This window comes from Suricata suricatta, chromosome 4 (genome assembly GCF_006229205.1).
Source record: "Suricata suricatta isolate VVHF042 chromosome 4, meerkat_22Aug2017_6uvM2_HiC, whole genome shotgun sequence".
Taxonomy (NCBI): Eukaryota; Metazoa; Chordata; class Mammalia; order Carnivora; family Herpestidae; genus Suricata; species Suricata suricatta.
Window position 1 is genome coordinate 79543369 of NC_043703.1, and position 22637 is coordinate 79566005.

Genomic DNA, 22637 nt, shown 5'->3' on the forward strand with positions numbered 1-22637 from the left:
TCATTTGACCACCTTCATCCATTTTCCATCAACTTCCATGCCTACTGAAAAGTCACCTTAACTCCAAATATTAGAAATGGTTGTGTCTTAAGTTTTTCCCAAATGCTTTATTTTTTTTAAGCTTATTTATTTATTTTGACAGAGAGTGAGAGAACGAGGGAGAGAAAGGTAGAGAGAAAGCGACAGAGAGAATCCCAAGCAGGCACAATGTCAGCACAGAGCCTGCTTCTAGGCTTGAGATCATGATCTGAGCAAAAATCAAGTCAGATGCTTAACCAAATGAGTCACTCAGGCAACGCCCCCCAACTGCTTTTATTATGATTTATCTTATTCAGTTTTTTACCTTTAGTTTATAAATCACAGGACTTCCTGGGAAAAGTTTAGCTGCTCTTTCAACCCAATATTTTGCTCTTCCATCAGTAACATCGTTTTTACAAAGCAATTCTGCAATCTTCAACACAAGATCTTTTTGCGTTGGGTTTAATTCCACTGAACGCTGAGATCAGAAAAGAAAGAATAAATTAGTAGGACTCCTAAGGTACCAACATATAAAAGTTAAAGATTCATCCTTGCGCACACTAAAAACTTTTCTAAATGACAATGTGCTATTTCAAATGGTTAAAATTAAAGTGTCTTAGAATTTTTTGGCAGATGAATTAAAGAAAAACTATGTCTTTATTAGGTAAATATCAAAAAAACAAAAAGAAAAACCACACTTACAAGAACAGCATTTCCGACCATGTTAAACTTAGAATTTATAGATGTTAATCTTCTTTTATAAGTGCTAACTTAATGATTACAGTGTACACTGGGCCAAATAATTTAAAATATATTCTAATCTGTATCGTTTAATAGTACTATGATATCAATGCTTGTTTTCATGGCATCCATAAAAGATATTTGAGTTATTTACTATATAAATTACTCTGGGCATATGTGTGGCTGTGCAAAGGCTATATTTTAATCTTAACAGTTTACCTTATAACATTCGACAGCCTTGTCTATATTTTCCTCAACTTCATAAAGAAGACCAAGAAATCTGTGAGCTTTGGGATCTCTTTCTTGCACATTAATATATGTAGATATATATCTGTTTAAAAATAATATAAAAATAAATAATTTTTAAATTTTCATTCAGAACTCTATTTAAATACTAACCAAAGAAAACATCTTAAACTAAAGCAATCACTAAACTAATCCACAATGTTATTCTAATTATTGTCTACCACTATTTATTTAAACTAGAATATGCAAACAACTCAGAAGTGTCTATAAGAATACTTAAACACAAGCATACATACAAAATTGACAATAAATTATACCATCAAATACTACGTTTACCAAATGTTTTTTCTAATACTACCACAAGTAAGAAATTAATGGAAAACTATGTGAACGGACCTAGAGAGCATTATGCTAAGTGAAATTAGGCAGTCAGAGAAAGACAAATATTATATGACTTCACTCATATGAGGAATTTAAGATACAAAACAGATGAACATAAGGGAAGGGAAGCAAAAATAATATAAAAACAGGGAGGGGGACAAAAACATAAGAGACTCTTAAATATGGAGAACAAACAGAGGGTTACAAGACGGGTTATGGGAGGGGGGGATGGGCTAAATGAGCAAGGGGCATTAAGGAATCTACTCCTGAAATCACTGTTGCATTATATGCTAACTAACTTGAATGTAAATTTAAAAAAAAGATTAAATTAAAAAAAATTAAGACATAAATTGCTTTTTCTTTGATTATATTTTAGTAAAGCACTAAAGAATTTTACATAGGAATCAGAAAATGATTACAGTAAATATTTTTAAAGTATCATAGTGCAAAATACTAAGAAAAATATACTATTTACCTTTTAAGTAACCTCTACACCCAATGTGGAGCTCGAATTCTCGACCCAGAGATCAAGAGCTGCATGCTCGGGGTGCCTTGATGGCTCAGTCGGTTAAGCGTCTGGCTTCAGCTCAGGTCATGATCTCAGGGTTCACGGGTTCAAGCCCTGCGTCAGGCTCTGTGCTGACAGCTAGCTCAGAGCCTGGAGCCTGCTTCGGATTCTGTATCTCCCACTCTCTTTCTGACCCTCCCCTACTTGCATTGTCTCTCAAAAATAAATTAAAAAACATTAAAAAAAAAAAAAAAAGTTGCAGGCTCTACTGACTGAGCCAGCCACGTGCCCCAAGAATGTACAATTCACCTTCTAAATATAAAAAATAATATCCAACACTACTGTTCACAGGTAAAATAGAGCAGAGGAAAAATTACTAAATAAACTAGCAAACATAGATAATTTCCATTTCTTAAATCAAGTAACAGCTAAAGAATAAGTGAACTATCCTCAAGGCTCAGTATTATCTAAAAGAAGTCAGACCGAAGACCAAATCTAGAGAAAGTGTCAGTCATAGAAGGAATAGTGTTGACGGCCCCATTGCCGCTAGTTAAATAAAGGTGTTCTCATTTTCCTTACTTAATAGCATTTCCATCTTCCCATTAATGCTTTTAACCTGCCTGCCCTCCCTAATTTCCTGCCTCAAGCCACTCCAAAACAGATCACCAACCTTCTTTGCCTTACAGGTGAGACAGCACCTCAGAGTATTACCTACTGAGTCAATTAGAGATCTTTTACAGAAGCTATTCTCCTCCCCAGAAATTACAGTTTAATTTTATACTCATTGGTAATTTTCAAACTGATTAAAGTACCAGACATCTAACCAGGAAGAAATTAAAAATAAACATGGTTGTCTTTTATTCCTTAGAAGTGTTTGAAGCCAAATGATTTCTTGCTTTAAGTATAAACAAGCAGCAGGCAGGCAGAAAGTACTCATTCTAGGCTCAATCTCATGGAATTGAGGCTTAGTCCTTTAAAACAGTCTGAAATGATAGAATACCTTATTTCCAAGACATGGATGAAGAATTGCTAAAAAACATCATATTTTCAGCCATTTCAAGTAAGAATACAAGAGGAAAGATTGATTTGAGAAAACTAAAGTATGTTTACAGTTTGGTACTTACTTTTTAGCAAGATCATATTCTTTTACTTCATAGTACAGCTTTGCAAAATAGAATCCTTTCATTGACTTCTAAAAAAAAATTAAGAGTTTTTAACTTTTCATGTTTTGAATTTTGAAAAGTTTCCACAGAACTAAAAATTTGTCCTAATAAGGTTAAATATTAATATATTTGATTTCTGTTCACCTAAAAGGAAAAAAATTGCCTGTAGAAATGCATATATGTTGTAAAAGTCACGATTCCATGTTTTATAATTCTCATCACAAAATAAAAAATAAATTTAAAAGCAGCAAACAAGACAATGTTAGAAATTAAGAATTTATATCACCAAGAAACCTGAAAAGCCATGTGGTGCCACTCTCTCACTTTACAGGAAACTAAACCAACAGAAACCTGCTTTCTTAAGGAAGGTAAGGGATACAAGAAACTTCTCTTCTCTTGTCAAATGCAAGCCTTTATAAGGAAAAATAAACATGTACTTCCATGCCAGTAAGGCAACAGGGTCTCTCTCGTCCAGGTACTATTCTCTCTACAGATCACTATTTTACACTCAAGGAATTAAAAAGTCAAAAATAAAAGTTGGATTCTTCCAGGAATATTCATTTGCCAGCTCTTTGATTCCATCCAATAAGCTCCCAAGTTTAAAATGCTGGGGCACAACAGATGTTATACACACAAGATAAAAGAGTACACAGCTTCAAACACCTAATCTTTGAAAACTATACAAGGACACACAAAAAAATCAGTATGTTAAGTAAAGAAAGAAATCCACTACAAAGCAGTAGGTTTTCACTTATTCATTTTATTCTAACAACATTTGCTGTTCATTTTCTTCAAATTATATGATAAAAATATCTTTCCCACATGAGAGAAATATTCATCTATATTTTCTTTCTGTTTCTCTAAAATTACTTTTAAGTCTAAAGCTTACTTTGGTCAATAATATAGGCTAAAGCTCTATTTTTAAAAATAAGTTATTAAACCAAAAATATCATTAAAGTGTCAATTGTTCAAGTCACATCTATGAAATAATCCATATGATCTATATTTTCTCCACTGCTTTGGAATGTCACTTAGCAAAACCACATAAATCTTCTGTTATGATACCTTAATTTAATAAAACCCCTTTCCCAGGACACGTGGGTGGCTCAGTCAGCTGAGTATCCAATATCCAACTTCAGCTCAGGTTCATGAGCCCAACACTGGACTTGTCCAGCACAGAGCCCACTTCAGATCCTCTGTCTCCCACTCTCCCTGCCCCTACCCCACTTGAGCTCTCTCAAATAAATTAATTAAATATGGCTCACAAGTTGGGAAGGGGCAGAGAGACAGACAGACAAAATCCAAAAAAGGCTCCGGGCCCTGAGCTGTAAGCAGAGAGCCCGATTGCATGGCTCAAACTCACAAACTGCAAGATTGTGACCTGAGCCAAAGTTGGACACTTAACCACCCAGGCAAGGCTCCCAAGCAGTTTTCTCCAAATCATAAAAGTATATGTATGCAAATTTTCTGTTTGGAAATCACAGTATTTCCTCTCTTAAGGAACCAATACTGCTAAATCATTCTTTTTTTTTCTTAATGTTTATTTCTGTGTGGGGTGTGTGTGTGTGTGTGTGTGTGTGTGTGTGTGTGAGAGAGAGAGAGCGAGAGTGAGAGAGAGAGAATTTGAGCAGGGAAGGGGCAGGAAGAAAAGGAGACAGAATCCAAAATAGGCTCCGTGCTGTCAGCACAAAGACCGATAGTTGTGGGGCTTGAGCCCACCAACCATGAGATCATGACTTGAGCTGAACTTGGACACTCAACTGACTGAGCCACTCAGGTGCCCCTAAATCATTTTGAAAGAGCCTACCAAGTGAAGGAAGAAACAAGGCAATGATGGGACATGGATGTGTTTTTCATGCTAAGAAAAAACAGCCAGTTGACAATTTGAAAGAAAAAGGAGAAATCAGGGCTCAGAAAACTGAAAAGGATGAGAACAAAAGAAGGTGTCAGGAAGGAACCTTGAAGAGGAAATCTATGATGACAGAATAAGGAATAGGGCCTGGTGGTTGGTTCACTGCCAACAGTCTCAGTTTTCCAATGAAGAGGCAAGGGAGTTTGTTGAGTAAAACTTGTGAAGAATTTGAGGTGGACAGTGAAGTTCTAAAACAGTGACTGAAAGGAATAACAGAAAGTGGTTATCAAGAACAGGTAAATGGCTTAGAAATAAACACTCAAATATATACATAATGTCACATATATATTTTGTTAGAACAAGGGTGCCAACAACATTTAATGGAGAAAAGACTGTTTTCAATTAATGGTGCTGGGAAAACTGGGCATCCACATACAAAGGAGTAAAGCTGGACCATTATTTTATACCATGCACAAAAATTAACTCAAAATGAATTAAAGACCTAAAACTAAGATCCAAAACTATTAAAATCCCTGGAAGAAAACACAGGAGAAAATCTGTATGAGATTTGACTGGGCAATGGATTTCTTGGAATTGATACCAAAAGCAGGGGAAACAAAAGTAAAAATAGACAAAAAGGACTACATCAAACTTAAAAGCTTTTGTGCATCAGAAGACACAATTAACAGGATAAAAAGTCAACCTATAGAATGGGAGAAAATATATTAAAATAAAAAACTCCCTATACCTCAATAACACAAAATTTAATAACCCAACTAGAAAATGGGCAAAAGACTTTGTACCAGACAGTTCTCTAAAAATGGTAAATGAATGGCCTATCATCAGGAAAATAGAAATCAAAGTCACCATGGAATAGTACTTCATAATCATTAGGATGACTACTATCAAAAAAGAAAAAAAAAAAGAACCGTTGATAATAATATGGAAACGTTGGAATCCATGTGCATTGGTAGTCAAAATGTAAAGTAGTGCAGCCATTATGGAAATAGTATGGTGGTTCCTCATACAACTAAAATAAAAACTACCATAGGATCCAGAAATCTAACTTCTGGGTATATAACCAAAAGAACTGAAAGCAAGGTGTTGAAGAAAATATTTGCAGGGGAGACTGGGTAATTCAGTTAGTTAAGCATCCTACTTTGGCTCAGGTCATGGTCTCAAGGTTTGTGAGCTCAGGCTCTGCATCAGGTGAGCTCAAGCCCCGCTCAAGGCTCCGTACTCTCTCTCTCCCTCTCTCTCTGCCCCTTGCTCACTCACGCTTTCTAAATAAATAAATAAGAGGAAAAAAAATATCTGGAGACTCATATTCATAACAGCCAAGGGTTGTAAGCAACCTTTGTCCTTCAAAGGATGAATAAATAAAATGCAGTTATGTACAATACAAACAACAGAATGTTATTTAGCCTTAAAAAAGAGGGAAATTCTGTCACAAGGTATATCATTGATGAACCTTGATATTATAGTAAGTAAACCAGCCAGAAAAACAAATACTGTATAAACTCACTATTATGAAGTATCCAAAGTAATAAATTCATAGAAACAAACTCAAATGATGGTCTCCAAACGCTAGGAGAAGGAAAATGGGGAGTTGTGCAATGGGTGGAGAGTTTCAGTTCTGCAAGATGGAAATATTCTGCAGTTCTGATGTGTAACAATGTGCACTAACACTAATGAACTTCACACTTAAAAATGGTTAAGATGTCAACTTTATGTGTCTTTTACAATTTGTTAGCCGAAGGAAAAGGGACAGGTAAATGGACTGTGGAATGCTGGAGACCCAGGTGAAGTTGGAAATCTGAGATTTATAGTGGCACCAATTTAGAAAGGCAAAGATAAAACAAATTACTCAAAAGAACTTCAGAAATAGTGTTTTAGTTTTTATAACCAAAAGCTAATAGAAAGAGATTAACCAGACTAAAGAATAACTACTTAAATCAATTACATCTTCTTATATAGGCGTATCACAATTGGGAAAAAAAAAAGGAAAAATGCTTTAAAATTGACTCTAGACATCCAATTTCCAGTCTGGCATATAAGAACTTAGAAGTAGCCACACTTCCCAAACAAGTATGAAGCTGAACAAACTAAAAAAAGAAATTAAAAAACACAGCTCTTTTTTAGATCTATAAAAGAAGCTAGGTCACTAACTGCCCCCCAAAACTGGAAACAAATACAGAGAATCAAACCTCACCATAGCAGAAACCCCCACAGGAACCAGTATCAACCAATATTAAGGTAGGAAAATCTAAACTGTAATAGACAATTTTTGGAAACTCAGTGGGGGCAAGTCTGAGGGAGAAAAACCCCATCACATTACTTACGTTCTACCAATTACATATTGTCCAGTTGTAAGAGGAAAAAAAAGGACAAGACATATTAAAGGCCAAAAAAAAAAAAGTTTAAAAGATACAGCAAGCATCAGAACCAGACTCAGCATGCAAGAGATAATAGAATTATACCAGATTGAAAATTAAAGTAACTATGATTAATACATTAGAGACTCCAATGAATAAAGTAAATCAGCTGAGCAATGTAAGTAGAGAATAAAAATTATAAAGCACTAAAAAGAAATTCTAGAAATCAAAAACAAGTCTTTGATGGCTGAGGTAAGAATCTTCAAGCTTGAGGATATCTCAAAACAAAACAAAACAAAAATCTACAAAACTGAAAAGCAAAAAGAAAAAAGATAAGGAAAAATAAAAACAATTCCCAAGAATTACAGAACAACATCCATGAAACAGGACTACAATAATTACTATGAGTTTCCTCCAATTTAAAGTTACACAAAATCCCACAAATCTAAGAAGCTCAGATCCAGGACGCTCAAGGAACATCAAGCAGAATAAATGTCAGTAATATTAATACACCTACACATATGATATTCAAACTACTGAAAATAAAAGACAAATGACATATAAACTAAAGAAAAGAGACCTCACCTACAACAGGAGCAAAGGTAAGAATCACATTTAACTTCCCAAAAGTTATGCAAGAGTGGAATGAAATATTTAAAGTTGAGAGTAAAATAACAACAAACCTAGAATGCAGTACTCCATGAAATTATCCTTCATAAGAAATATTTTCTCACACAAGCAAAACTGAAGGAATGTTACCAGTAGACAAAGTAAATCTTCAAAGTTCTCCTCACGAGAAAAAAAAATTTCTGTGGTGACAGATGCTAACTACACTTCCTGTGGTGTCTATTTCACAATATATATGAATATCGATTATGTTTTATGCCCAAAACTAATACATTTTAGGTCAATTAAACCTCACTAAATACAAAAACTGGTAAAAGGATATGGTTGGGAAAAAATATACCAAGATAACACCAATCAAAAGAAAGCAAGCAAGAGTAGCTACATTGATTTTAAACAGAACACTTTAGAGCAAACAAAGTGATTTGGGATCAAGAGGAGAATTTTGGTAAAGTGCTCAATTCTCCTAGGAGACAGTTCTTAACGTGGTATGCACTTACACACAGCACAACATGGAAGGCAGACACACACACACACAAAACACTTACTATATATATTTGGAAACTTGATTCCCCTCTATCAGCAATAGACCCAGCAAGCAGAAAATCAGTGAGGACATAATTGAACTTAATAATATTATCTATCAACTGGACATAATTGACATCTACAGACTACTTCATCTAACACAAAAATATACATTCTTCTCAAGCTCACATCAAACATTCACCAAAATACACATTATGGGCCATGAAACACACCTGACAAATTTAAAAGAACAGAAAACCTACAATGTATGATTTCAAACCACAATAGAATAAAAAAGATAGCAAAATAATTCCATATTTAGAAATTAGGCAACAAACTACTAAATTATTCATGGCTCAAAGAAGATATCTCATGACAAATTTTTAAGTAGTCTGAATGAAATAAAAAAACATACTTATCAAAACTTGTGGGATACAGCAAAAGTACTGCTTAGACAGAGGTTTTTTTTTTTTTTCCCCCTTCAGTGCTCAGTGAGGAGGCTGGGCAATGGTCCAGGGCTGCACACTCCTCTGGCACGGGCAGAATATGAGAGGCCCACAGAGAAGAGCCTGCCATCAATCCATGACCATGCACTGGAAAGAGATTTACAGCAACAAATACCCATATTAGAAAAGATGTAAATTGATTATCTAAATCTCCACCGTAGGAGACCATAAAAAGGGGAAATTAAATCCAAAATAGGCAGAAGGAGGTTAAAATTAAAGCAGAATAATATGAAACATTATAAGAAATTAAAACCAACAAAACCAAGGGCTGATTCATTGAGAATACCAATAAAATCAATAAACATATAGTCAGGGTAATTTAAGAAAAAAAGACAAGAGGATGGAAATCATTAATATCAGAAATAAAGGAATCACTACAGATCCATGATTAAGAAGAGACTAAAGGGCACCTGGGTGGCTCAGTCAGTTAAGTGTCTGACTTCAGCTCAGGTCATGATCTTGTGGCTCATGGGTTCGAGCCGGGCATCAGGCTCTGCGCTGACAGGGTGTCGCCTGTTTCAAATTCTCCCTCTCTCCCTCGGCCCCTCCCCCACTTGCACAAATATGCCCATTCACTCACTCTCTCTCTCTCAAAATACTTCAAACGCAAAAAATACTTTAAAATATAATAACATTATCAATAATTTAATGCTCACAAATTTGAAAACCTATATGAAATGCACCAACTCCTTAATAATATATTATCTGTCAAAACTCAGACAAGAAATAGATCTGTATCTATTAAAGAAACTGAATAAATACCATTTACATTAGCAATTCCAAAAATGAAATACAGTTGATCCTTGAACAATACAGGAGTTGGGGGCCAACCTTCTGTTCAGTTGAAAATCCATATATAACTTTTGATTCCCTCAGAATTTTACTAATAGCCAACCATTGACTAAAAGCCTTACCAACAACAAAAACAGGGAATTAATACATATTTTGTATATGACATCATATGTTGTATTCTTACAATAAAAACAAAAACCATTAAAAAATCATAAAGAAAAAAGAATATCACAGAAGAAAATACATTTACAATACTACAGTTTAAAAAACTCACATATAAATGGACATATGTAGTTCAAACCATGTTGTTTATTGTTCAACTATAGTTATAAATCTAACCGAATAGGTGTAAGATCTACTAAGAGTAACTACAAAACTCTGGTGGATGAAATCAAAGAACTAAATAAATGGAGACGTCCCATGTTCACAGGAAGATCTGATCTTGACAAGATGTCAGTTATTCCCAACTTCATCTATAGATTCAAAGCAATCCCAATCAAAATCCCAGCAAGTTATTTTGTGGATATCAACAAAGTGATCCTAAAATTTATATACAGAGACAGAAAACCCAGAGTAGCCAACACAACACTGAAGAAGAAAAAAGTTGGAAAAACAGACACTACCTGACTTCAATACTGTAAAGCTACAGTAATCAAGACAATGTGATATTAGGTAGTCCCTTCTAAAGCACCAACAAGATGGCAGAAGTGGAGCCAAAAGAGACCACCTTCCACAAACTCACCTACCGTGGCAGGGACCTCAAGGGGCTGCTGGACACATCCCACGAGCAGCTGATGCAGCTGTGCAGCACCTAGCAGCAACGGAGACTGAATCGGGGTTTGTGGGGAAAGCAGAACTCACTACTGAAGCACCTGTGCAAAGCCAAGAAGAGGCTCCCTAATGGAGAAGTCCAAGGTGGTTAAGACACAACTGCAGGGCATGATCATTCTGCCTGAGATGGTGGGCAGCATGGTGGATGTTTCCAATGGCAAGACCTTCAGCCAGGTAAAAATCAAACCCTAGATGATTGGTCACTACCTAGGCGAGCTCTCCATTACCTATAAGCCTGTGAAGCATGGCATGCCCAGCACTGGGCCACCCACTCCTCCCACTTCATCCCTCTCATGTAGCCTGTTCCACCAAAAAAGGCACAGACTTCTCTTAAAAATAAAAAAAAGAAAGAAAAAAAAAGACAACATGGTATTAACAAAAGTATAAATCATAAAATGATACAGAATAGAGAGCAAGAAATAGGCCCACATAAATAAAGAGTCAACTGATTTCTGACAAAAAAGCAAATGTAATATAATGGAGGAAATAAAGGGTTTTAGAACAACGCCATCCACACACAAAAAAAACAAAAATAGCAAAAAAGAAAAAAAAAAAAGAAAATCTACACACAGACCTTATGCCCTTCACAAAATTTAACTCAAAATGGATCACAAACCTAAATGAAAACATAAAACTACAAAGCTTCTAAAAGACAACACAAGAAAATCTAAATTGACCACAGGTTTGGTGATAACTTTTTAAGATACAACCCCAGGGGCGCCTGGGTGGCTCAGTCGGTTAAGCGTCTGGCTTCGGCTCAGGTCATGATCTCACAGTTTGTTGGTTCGAGCCCCGCATCAGGCTCTGTGCCGACAGCTAGCTCAGAGCTCAGAGCCTTGGAGCCTGTCTTCAGATCCTGTGTCTCCCTCTCTCTGACCCTCCCTTGCTCACACTGTCTCTCTCTCTCTCAAAAATAAATAAAACATTAAAAAAAAATACAACCCCAAAGGCACAATGCATGAAAGAAGTGATACAATGTACTTCATCAAAATTAAAAATTATGTTCTGAGAAAAAAGTTTTGTTCTGCAAAAGACACCATCCAGAGAATAAAGACAAGTCACAGCCTGGGAGGAAATATTTGTAAAAGAAACATTTAAGAAAGGACTATTACCAACATACAATAATAACAACTGACAATAAGAAAAAAAGCCAACTTAAAAATGAATCAAAGATCTGAACAGACCACCAAAAATATATACAGACAGCAAATAAGTATATGAAAAGATCCACCACATCAATTCAATTGTGAATTAAAATGAGATCCATTTAATACGTATCAGTATAGCTGGCAAACCAATGCTGGCAAGACAGAGATGCTACAGGAACTCTCATTCATTTCTAGTAGAAATACAAAATGGTATAAACACTGTGGAAGACATTTTGGCAGTTTTTTATAAAACTAACATACACTTATATGATCCAGCAATAATGCTTCTTTGTATTTATTCAGAAGAGTTGAGAACTTAAGTGTACCCGAAAACCTGTACTGAAGTTTATAGCCAAATCTACAAAGAAATAAAATGTTCTTCAGTAGGTGAATGGATAAATGGATAAATAAACTGTGATACATGCAGAATATTACTCAGCACTTTAAACCAAATCAGTTATTAGGATGCCTGGGTGGCTCATTTGGTTGAGTGTCCAACTCTTAATTTTGGTTTAGGTCATGATCCCAGGGTCATGGGAACAAACCCCACATTGGGCTCCACAAGGAATGTGGAGCCTGCTTAGGATTCTCTCTCTTTCTCCCCACCTCCCAGAGTCCCTCCCTGGCTCACACCCATGCTCTGTCTCCAAACAAGTTTTTACAAAATCTTTAAAATAAATGAGTTATCAAGTCATGAAGAGATATGAAAGAGACTTAGGTGCACATTGCTGAATGGAAAAAGCCAAGCTGAAAAGGCTGCATACTGTATGATTCCAACTATTATGACATTTCGGAAAAGGCAAAATTATGGAGACACTAAAAAGACAGTGGTTGCCAGGGCATAGGGGTAAAAACGGATGAATAGGTAGAACACAGAGGATTTTTAGGGAAAGAAAACTACGCTGTGTGACACAATAATCATGGATACATATCATTATACATTTCTCAAAACCCCCAGAATGTACACCATGAGCGAACCCTAAGGTAATCTATGGACTTTGGGTGATAATGATATGTCACACTGGGTTCAATTTGTAACAAGTATACTGTTCTGTGGGGAATGCTGATAATGAAAGAAGCCAAGCATGTGGGGAGAAAGGGAGTATGTGGAAAATATCTATACCTTCTGCACAATATTGTTATGAACCTAACTGCCCTAAAAAACTGTACAAAAAATTAAAAAATTTTAACTTTAATTCTCAACAAAATACTCTCATCAAAATGAATCCAGCAACACATTAAAAGTATTATACACCCAATACATGGCCAACTGGGATTTATCCCAGGAATGCAAGGAAGGTTCAATACTAGAAACTGAATCAAGAATAAGTTATTTTTGCTCTTTCCCATCTTGCGAGATGGAGGGCGAAAAAGCCAAGAAGCCAGATACTAAGGAGAAGAAACCCAAAGCCAAGAAGGCTGATGCTGGTGGCAAGGTCAAGAAGGGTAACGTCAAGTCTAAAATGCCAGAGAATGGGAAGCCCAACTGCAGCCGAAACCCAATCCTAGTCAGAGGAATTAGCAGACACTCCCGGTGGGCTATGTATTGGAGGAAGGCCATGTACAAGAGGAAGTATTCAGCAGCTAAATCCAGGACTGAAAAGAAAAAGGAGAAGGTTCTTGCTACGGTCACAAAACCAGTCGGTGGTGACAAGAATGGTGGTACCCGAGTGGCTAAACTCCGCAAGATGCCCAGGCATTATCCTACTGAAGATGTGCTTTGGAAGCTGTTGAGCCATGGCAAAAAACCTTTCGGTCAGCATGTGAGGAAACCGTGAGCTAGCATCATGCCTGGGACCATCCTGATCATCCACACCGGGCACCACAGGGGCAAGAGGGTGGTTTTTCTGAAGCAACTGAGCAGTGGTTTGCTACCTGTGACTGGACCTCTGTCCCTCAATCGAGTTCCTCTGTGTAGAACATACCAGAAATTTGTCATTGCCACCTCCACCAAAAATTGGTATCAGCGGTGTGAAAATCCCCAAACACCTCACTGATGCTTACTTTAGGAAGAAGCTGTGTATAAACCCAGACACCAGGAAGGGGAGATCTTCGACACGGAGAAAGAGAAATATGAGATCACAGAGCAGTACAAGGTTAATCAGAAAGCTGTGGACTCGCAAATTCTGCCAAAAATCAAAGCTGTCCCTCAGCTTCATGGCTACCTCCGCTCTGCATTTTCTCTCACAAATGGAGTTTACCCTCACAAACTGGTGTTCTAAATGTCTTACAAAGAACCTGATTAAATAATGGATCCATCTCAAAAAAAAAAAAAAATCATTCTGGGGCAACTGGGTGTGGTTCAGCTGGTTTAGTGAATGTTAAAAAAAATTTTTTTTTATAATTTATTTTTGAGAGACAGAGAGAGACAGTGAGAGCAGGGGAGGGTCATAGGACAGGGAGACACAGAATCTGAAGCAGGCTCCAGGCTCTGAACTAGCTATCAGCACAGAGCCCAACGCAGGGCTGAAACCCACGAACCATGAGATCATGACCTGAACCCGAAACCTGATGCTTAACTGACTAAGCCACCCAAGTGCCCCTGATTGAGTGACTGTTGATTTGGGCTCAGGTCATGATCCCAGGGGTCATGGCACTGAGCCCCACATCAGGTTCCATGTGGAACCTGAAGATTCTCTCTCGCCCCCCTGCTTTAGATTCTGTGTCTCCCTCTCTCTCCACCCCTCCCCTACTTGTGCTCTGTATCTCTCAAAAATAAACATTAAAAAGAAATTTTAATAAAGCAAAACGGCAAGATACAGAATGGGAGAAAATATTTGGAAATTATATCCAATATATAATTTCTGTAACTCAACAGGAAAACAAATATTCAGTTAAAAGCCCAAGACAAAGAACTTGACTATACATTTCTCTAAAGAAAATAGACAAATGGCCAGCAAGCCAGAAAAAGATGCTCAACATTATTAGTAATTAGGAAAATGCAAATCAAATGAACCACAATGAAAAACCACATCTATCAGGATGGATAAAATTTTAAAAAGAAAAATACAGGTCTTGTCAAGATGTTCTTACATGCTGATGGCAATGTAAAATGGTGTAGCCACTATGGAAAATAGTTTGTGATTCCTCAAAAGCCAAACAGATTATGACCAGCAATTCTACTCCAGGAAATACACCCAAAAGAATGGAAACCAAGGTTACAAATAGATATTCATACACCTATGTACACAGCAACACTACTGCAAAATCCAAAAGACAGAAACAATCCAAGTGTCCTTCAACAGAATAAACAATGGGATATACACATACAATGTTTTAGCAGTCAACCATAAAAAAAGAGGCTCTAATACATATAACATGAGACGAATGCTTAAAACATACTAAGTAAAATAAGCGAGATACAAAAACACAAATATCGTGTGCTTCCACTTACATGAAATATCAAAAACAGGAAAATTCATATAAATTAGCAGTAATCAGAGGCTAGGAGGAGAAACCTGAGAAGTTACTGTTTAATGGTTACAGAGTTTCTATACCGAGTTTTTTTAACCAAGTTTCTACTTGAAGTCATAAAAAGTTTCTGAAAACAGTGGTGGTAGCTGAACATTAGGAATATAATACAAATGAACTGTACACTTAAAAATTATTAAAATGAAGGGGCACCTGTGTTGCTCAAGTTGGTTAAGTGTCCAACTTCAGCTCAGGTCATGATCTCCCAGTTCATGAGTTCAAGACCCCGCACTGGGCTCTATGCAGACAGCTCAGAGCTTGGAGCCTGCTTCCGATTATGTGTTTCTCTCTCTCTGTCCCTCCCCCGCTCACACTGTCTCTGTCTCTCAAAAAATGAATGTTAAAAAAAATAGCAATAAAACTTTTTACGAAGTGGTTAAAATGAAGGCTGGGAAGATGGTGTGGTGGTGAAGGAGGACCGAAACTAAGCCTACCTCGTCCCAAGAGACAGAACTAGAGATCATGCAGTGTAAATAACCCATAAAATGACCCAAAGACTAGAACAAATTCCACAACTAAAGATTGAGAGAAGGCCACGTGGAATAAGGCAGGAAAGGTGGGGAGACCCAGTTTAAGAGCAAAAACTGGCCATCCACGGCCAGTAAAGCAGTGAAAGGCAAGAAATAATTATTACACCAGGGAGCCCGCAAGGGGAAGATCAACTGCCATAATAGCAGGCTCTGAAAGTGGAGCCAAGGAATTTAAAAATCAGGGAGATGTGGCTCTGAGAGCCTGGTGAGCTCTTAGGAAGGGGAGTCCCCACTCTTAAAGTACAACACCCTACAGAGACACAGCCTAGAAGGAGCAGTGTGAAAATCGTCTGGGACATACAGGTGAATGAGTTACTTACTCAGAGCGTTCAGATTGGTAATGAAAAAGTGAAACTTTCACTATTTGCAGATGACATGATACTAAACATAAACTCCACCAAAAAACTACCAGAACTGATATTCAGTATAGTCAATATGCATAAATCTGTATGGAGCAGCAAACAGAAATTAAGAAAACAATCTGATTCGCAACCATCAAAAATAACAAAATATCTATGAATAAATTTATCCAAAGAGGTAAAAACTATAATACAATTATGAGAGAAACTGAAGATAACACACACAAAAAAAGGGAAAGAAATTCCATGTGCTGACAGCTCAGAGCCTGAAGTCTGCTTCAGTTTCTGTATCTCCCTCTCTCTCTCTCTGATCCTCTCCTGCTTGCGCTATCTCTGTCTCTCAAAAATAAATTAAAAACATTAAAAAATTAAAAACAAACACAAAAACAAAATACCCAACAGCATTTTCCACAGAGCTAGAACAATCCTAAAATTTGTATGCAACCGCAAAAGATCTCAAGTAGCCAAAACAATTCTTGGAAAAGACAAAAAAAATTGGACATATCACAATTCTGTACTTTAAGTTATATTACAAAGCTGCAGTAATCAAAACAGTATGATACTGGCACAAAAATTGAAGACTAAAATAAAAAACGCAAAAACAAACCCACAATTACATGGTCAATCTCTAACAAAGGAGGAAAGAATAATACAATGAGAAAGTCTCTTCCACAAATTGTGTTGGGAAAACTGAACAGCTACATGCAAAAGAAGGAAACTGGACCACTTTCTTACACCATACCACCCCGCCAACCTCAAAATGGATCAAGGACCTAAATGTTATACCTGAAACCATAAAAATCCTATAAGAGAGCTCAGAGAGTTAACTTCTCTGACATCAGCTATAGCAACCTTTTCCTGAACAGGTCTCCTGAGACAAGTGAAATAAAAGAAAAAGAGACTACTGGGATGACATCAAAATAAGAAGCTCCACAGCGAAGGGAACAATCAACAGAACAAAAACGCAACTACTGAATAGGAAAAGATATTTGCAAATGACATATCCAAAATACGTGAAGAATTTATACAACTCAAACCCAAAAAAAGAAATAATCCAATTTTAAAATGGACAGAAGACATGTATGGACATTTCTCCAAAGAAGCCATACAAGATGGTCAACAGACACATGAAAAAATGTTCAATAACACTCATCATCCAGGAAATGCAACTCAAAACTACAATGAGATATCACCTGACCCCTGTCAAAATGACCAAAAAAAAAAAAAAAAAGAAAAAAACAAGTGTTGACAAGGACGTGGAGAGAAAAAAGCCCTCTTGCACTGTTGGTGGGAATAAAAACTGGTGAAGCCACTCTAGAAAACAGTATGCAGGTTCCTCAAAAAGTTAAAATAGACCTAGCATATGATCCAGTAATTGCTACTGGATACTTACCCAAAAAATACAAAAAACACTGCTTCAAAAGGATATATGCACCCCTATGATTTTCGCAGCATTATTAATAAGAGTTAAATTATGGAAGTAGCCCAAATATCTATCAATAGTTAAATGACAAAAATGTGGTGTGTTATATTCCATATAACAATGCAATATTACTTAGCCATAAAATAAAATAAAATATTTGCAATGACATGTGGAGCTAGAGAGTATTATGCTAAGTGAAATAAGTCAATCAGAGTAAGACATATACCATATGATTTCACTCATATGTGGAATTTAAAAAACAAAACAAACAAGCATAGGAAAAAAAGAAAGACAAACCAAGAAACAGACTTTTAATTATAGGCAACAAACTAATGGTTACCAGAGGGGAAGTGGGAGAGGCAAAGAGTGAAATAGCTGATATGGATTAAAAGACTTAAACTTATCATAAGCACTGTATAAATAATGTATAAAATTCTTGAATCACTATATTGTATACCTGAAAATGATGTAACACTGTTATGTTACCAATAAAAGTTTTTGAAAAAGCATTAAAATGGCAAATTGTTATATATATTTTACTACAACTTGAACATCAATAACATAACATACCAAAATTCATCACATTCTACACTTTAAATGAGTGAACTTATGGCATGGGAACTAGATCTCAATAAAGCTGTATAAAGTATTTTCTCATGGGGCGCCTGGCTGGCTCAGTTAGGCGTCTGACTTTGACTCAAGTCATAATCTCAGTTTGTGGGTTCAAGCCCCGCATCAGGCTTTGTGCTGACAGCTCAGAGCCTGGAGCCTGCTTCAGATTCTGTGTCTCCCTCTCTCTCTGCCCCTTCCCCACTTACACACACACGTGTGTGTATGTGCACGCAGCGCTCTCAAAAATAGACTAATGTAAAAATTTTAAATATTTTTAATATTTTAATATTTTTTCATTTTATATCAAAATACTGACATGTAGTCAGAAAATCATTCCATGGCGTTAGTATGACAGTACTGAGTGTACATCCTTAACAGGATATATTTTAAAAGAACTACAATCTTAAATTTCATTCAGTATTAACACCTGAGAAAAACAAGTCAAGGACTGAACTGTAGTTCATCATAAATACTTTTAGAAAACAAAGAATGAATACAGCAGAATTGGGTACACAGGGCCTCCATCCCAGTCCCCAAATTCATAAATTTAAGATAAAAAGTAGTTTATGACAATAATACACAAGACAGCATTAAAATGAACAGAACTTTCTTCTCCTTTTAAAAAATGAATAGATTCCTACAAGTTAAATGTCAACACATAACAGAAAAACCATCTCCACTATATTGCTTCCAAATACTTCATTAAAAACGACGGTCTTAAGATAACTGAACAGCAATTATTAAAGAATAATCTAGGGGCGCCTGGGTGGCTCAGTCGGTTAAGCAACTGACTTCAGTTCAGGTCATGATTTCATGGTCCGTGGTTCAAGCCCCGTGTCGGGCTCTGTGCTGACAGCTCAGAGCCTGGAGCCTGTTTCAGATTCTGTGTCTCCCTTCCTCTCTGCTGCTGCCCTGTTCACAGTCTGTCTCTCAAAATAAAATAAAGACATAAAAAAAGTAAAAAAAAAAAAAAAAAAAAAAAAGAATAATCTATAGAACCATAGAATTGGGAGAAACCTGATAATCTTCTGTCCCCATTCTGTTCATCTTATAAAGGAACTGAAGCCTTAAGGAAGTTAAATGCCTTGTTTAAGGATACATAGGTAGGAAGGAGAAGAGCCAATGTTATCCTTAATTCAGTCAGTCCATAATTCAGGACATCCATGAATCAGTCACTATTTCTCTTAATGACATTTTATGCCACCGTAAGCAAACACCTGAATTCATCTAAGCTCACTCAAGAACTGATGTGGGGCTGAAAATAGAAACACTGAGACCTGGAGAGATGCCACCTTACCCTCATCTTGCACAGCGAACAGACTCCCCACTCCTAGGTTCCCAACACGTCCTTTAAAGAGTTTACACATTTGGATTTGTTCTCAATATAAACTAACTGGACTCCAAACCTATGGAGTCCTCTGACAAGTGTGAGGCCAGGGATTACAGAAGCAGATAAGCAAAGTCTAAATAATGAATGAGGAGTTCCCCAAGCCCCTTCCTTTGGAAGGTAAGATTAAATATAGAAGAAACAGAAGACACAAGTAGGAGAAAAATATGAAAGATCAAACCAGAACCAACTTTCAGTTATTAAAAACATAAAATAAAGGGGTAGAAATCAAGGCAGAAAAGCTCAAGTAACACAATATCTCAGAAGTGAAGGAAATACATTTCCAATTGAAAATGTACTTCCAGACAAACTACAAGATATCAATAACATGAATCACATCAGATTTCTAACAATACAAATGATCAGAAATCTGATAAATAAGTTATAAACTATACATTAGGTAAAGACTTTTTAAAGTATACAATGTTAAAAAAAATTCCCATCTATTCCTTCTCAAAGCAAACATGATTGTGCTACACCAAATCAGAGGAAGTCAAGAGGACATAGTTACAAGAAACCAAGAGTCTAATACAGAAAAAAAGTGAAAGGGAATTCTGCGGATGATTAAGCAAAGTCCCAGGGTTAGAACTGTGTAATAAAGAGAAGCAGAAGTCAGTCCAGACTGCAAGAATAAGACAAGAGTGCTCCAGAAGGAAGACTCAAAGATTTTTAAGCAGAGGAGCAGCCACTGGGTGACTCAATGAGTCAAGTGTCCAACTTTGGCTCAGGTCATGATCGCACAGTTTGTGAGCTGGGAGCACTACATCAGGCTCTCTGCTGTCAACACAAATCCCACTCCAGATCCTGTCCCTCTTTCTCTGCTCCTCCCCTGCTCATGCTTTCTCTCTCTCTCAAAAATAAACACTTAAAAAAATTAAGCTGAAATCAATGGATTATGTGACCTCTTTGATCACACTTAAGAGTTGAACTGAGTTTGCAAAAAGAATTAGTAATACATCATAGATAACTAAACAAATCAAAACATAGAGCAACTATTAACTCCAAGAAAAATAAAACTACATATTAAAGGTGACTCAAATGCAAAAATGTTATAATACGGATCTTACCATAATTACATAAACACACTATTTAACTAAAAATTACAACAACAGAACTAGAAGAATGACGAGGAGAAATGAGATCTGAAAAGAGTAGAAAGTGGAAAAGGAGATGGAGAAATAAAAGTATATATGTATGTTATTCAGAAGTCTGAAGTATTAATTTAAGTGGCAAAACAAACAACTAAGAGCTGTCAAGTTGCCTCTGAGCAGCAGGAATTAGGGTTGTGGAATGGGAAGCCAACTCAACAGAAATCTAGGAAAACTAAATAGAAGCCAACTAGAGAAAGAAAAATTAGAGAAACACAAGTGATATTTTCAATAAGGACAAAAGCAGGTGTGAAGGAAAAGAAAATGACAAAAGAGGAGACAAAAGCATAATGAAAATCTGGGAACACAGGACTATGGACCCATCATTGCATTCCAGAACTTGGACATCCCAGAAAGCATAGAGTCAATTCACACGTGGCCAATCTCCACCAAACTGGGAGCCAAGTAAATACTAATCTTTCTACTCTTCACAACTCACTGTCTCTGCCTCCTCCATCTCCCTTCCAAGCTATCCAAGGCACCATGTTTTGTCCTTTTACTTAGACCTAAGTTTACAGAATACCATGTTATGAGTTACTCACTTGCTAATCAAAATCCCACCCACTAAAACCCCCAGGATCTAAAGTAAATGATTTCTCATGTTTGAAGAAAAACATCTGGTTAAAATAATACTCTTAAATGTAAAACAGAGGTAACCATAATAGCCAGTCCTTCAAATTTTGCCCCCACCCTTATTTGATGGAAAAGTTAGGTAGTTCAAAGAACATCCTAAATTCTGTCTAGACCAGTGTCTGTCAATCTTCTGGAAGTTAGGATCCCCACTAAAAATCTCATGAAAGCTCTCTAAACTTGCTTTTTAAAAAGTGTATCAGTTTCAGTGGTACAGAAACCCTTAAAAAGCGGTTTTCGACTCTGGCACCACATTTGTGTTTAGAACTATACCAGCAGTTTGAAATTACAATCTCTATGTAGGTACCTACTCCACTCTTCTGTTGGAACAGGCCACTCCATTATTCCTACAATAAACTAAATCAGACCCACTACCAAAATCCTACTGAGACAACATATTTGACCCTTAACAAGTATTTTAATCTCTCCAAGTTTCAATATCCACTGGATTGTTGGGAACACAAAAAAGATAACATATAACTAGTAAATGATTAAAGAAACAGTTGTAGCTATTATAATCATGTTGGTCCCTGGATTTCTTTTTTTTTAACTTCCTAACACCTCTTTATTCTCATAGGGCCTTCCCTAGAAGAGACCTTGATTGATTGTCCCTTACTACGTGCCAAGCATTGCTCTAAATGTTTACCATGAATCATTCTATATACCTAAATACTCCTATCAACACCATTACTCCATCTTATTGATGAAGTGTAACCTGCCTGAAATCATACAGCTTATAAATGGCAGGGCTGTGATTCAACTCCCAAGCAAACTGACTCAAGATCTTGTGCACACCAACCACCCTTATCCTTTTCCCCCACCCTCCACATCCAATCACTAAAAATTCTGATGAATCCAAAATATATCTGGCACACTATATTAAAAAAAATATTCAGAGCATGTTGTCAAAAAGGTTAAAAAATTTAAGCCATAGTAATAATGGCCCGTAAGAAACTCAGAATTTCCAATATTGCGTTTTGTAAAAAGGCAAAATAACCTCTTAAGAGTGGTAGGAATGGGAGTGGAGTGTGAAAAGTAGGAGCAGAACCCTTATAAACACAAAATGACAGATGCCTCAAAATAGGGGGGCTTCCAGGGTCTTGCGCGTGGTCAGGGAGTTGCAAGTGCTGCCACGGCTCCGGTCCGCTGGATGCCAACGACGGTCGCCCGTCTGAGCAGGAAAAAGCCCACCCGGGAGCTGCGCCAGTGCCCCGCTGGGTTCCATCGACCTCCAAAGCCTGAAAGGTGCCGCTTCCGCCACAGCTACTAACTGTCCAGGACGCAAGAAGAAACCCGCCGCATACGGCAGGCGCCGCAACCACGGGGACGAGGCCGCGCGGGCATCGCCGAAGAACCCCAGACAGGAC

The 22637-nt window shown here is 36.9% G+C and overlaps 1 protein-coding gene and 3 pseudogenes across 1 annotated transcript in view; 2 read left to right on the forward strand and 2 right to left on the reverse strand.

Moving 5' to 3' along the window:
• Positions 1-3086, reverse strand: part of LOC115289688 (E3 SUMO-protein ligase RanBP2-like) — a 52526-nt gene extending 49440 nt beyond the window's left edge. Inside the window, exons 1-3 of the mRNA XM_029937050.1 lie at positions 3019-3086; positions 979-1090; positions 344-496 (exon numbers count right to left, since the gene is read on the reverse strand). Coding sequence (XP_029792910.1) covers positions 344-496; positions 979-1090; positions 3019-3080 — 327 coding nt within the window. The 5' untranslated portion in view covers positions 3081-3086. The remainder of the gene's footprint in view (positions 1-343; positions 497-978; positions 1091-3018) is intronic.
• Positions 3087-8898: 5812 nt separating this feature from the next.
• Positions 8899-9025, reverse strand: LOC115290978 (annotated as a pseudogene).
• Positions 9026-10429: 1404 nt separating this feature from the next.
• LOC115290614 lies at positions 10430-10861 on the forward strand (annotated as a pseudogene).
• A 2207-nt stretch (positions 10862-13068) lies between these two features.
• On the forward strand, positions 13069-13932 carry LOC115288945 (annotated as a pseudogene).
• The last annotated feature ends 8705 nt before the right edge of the window (positions 13933-22637 follow it).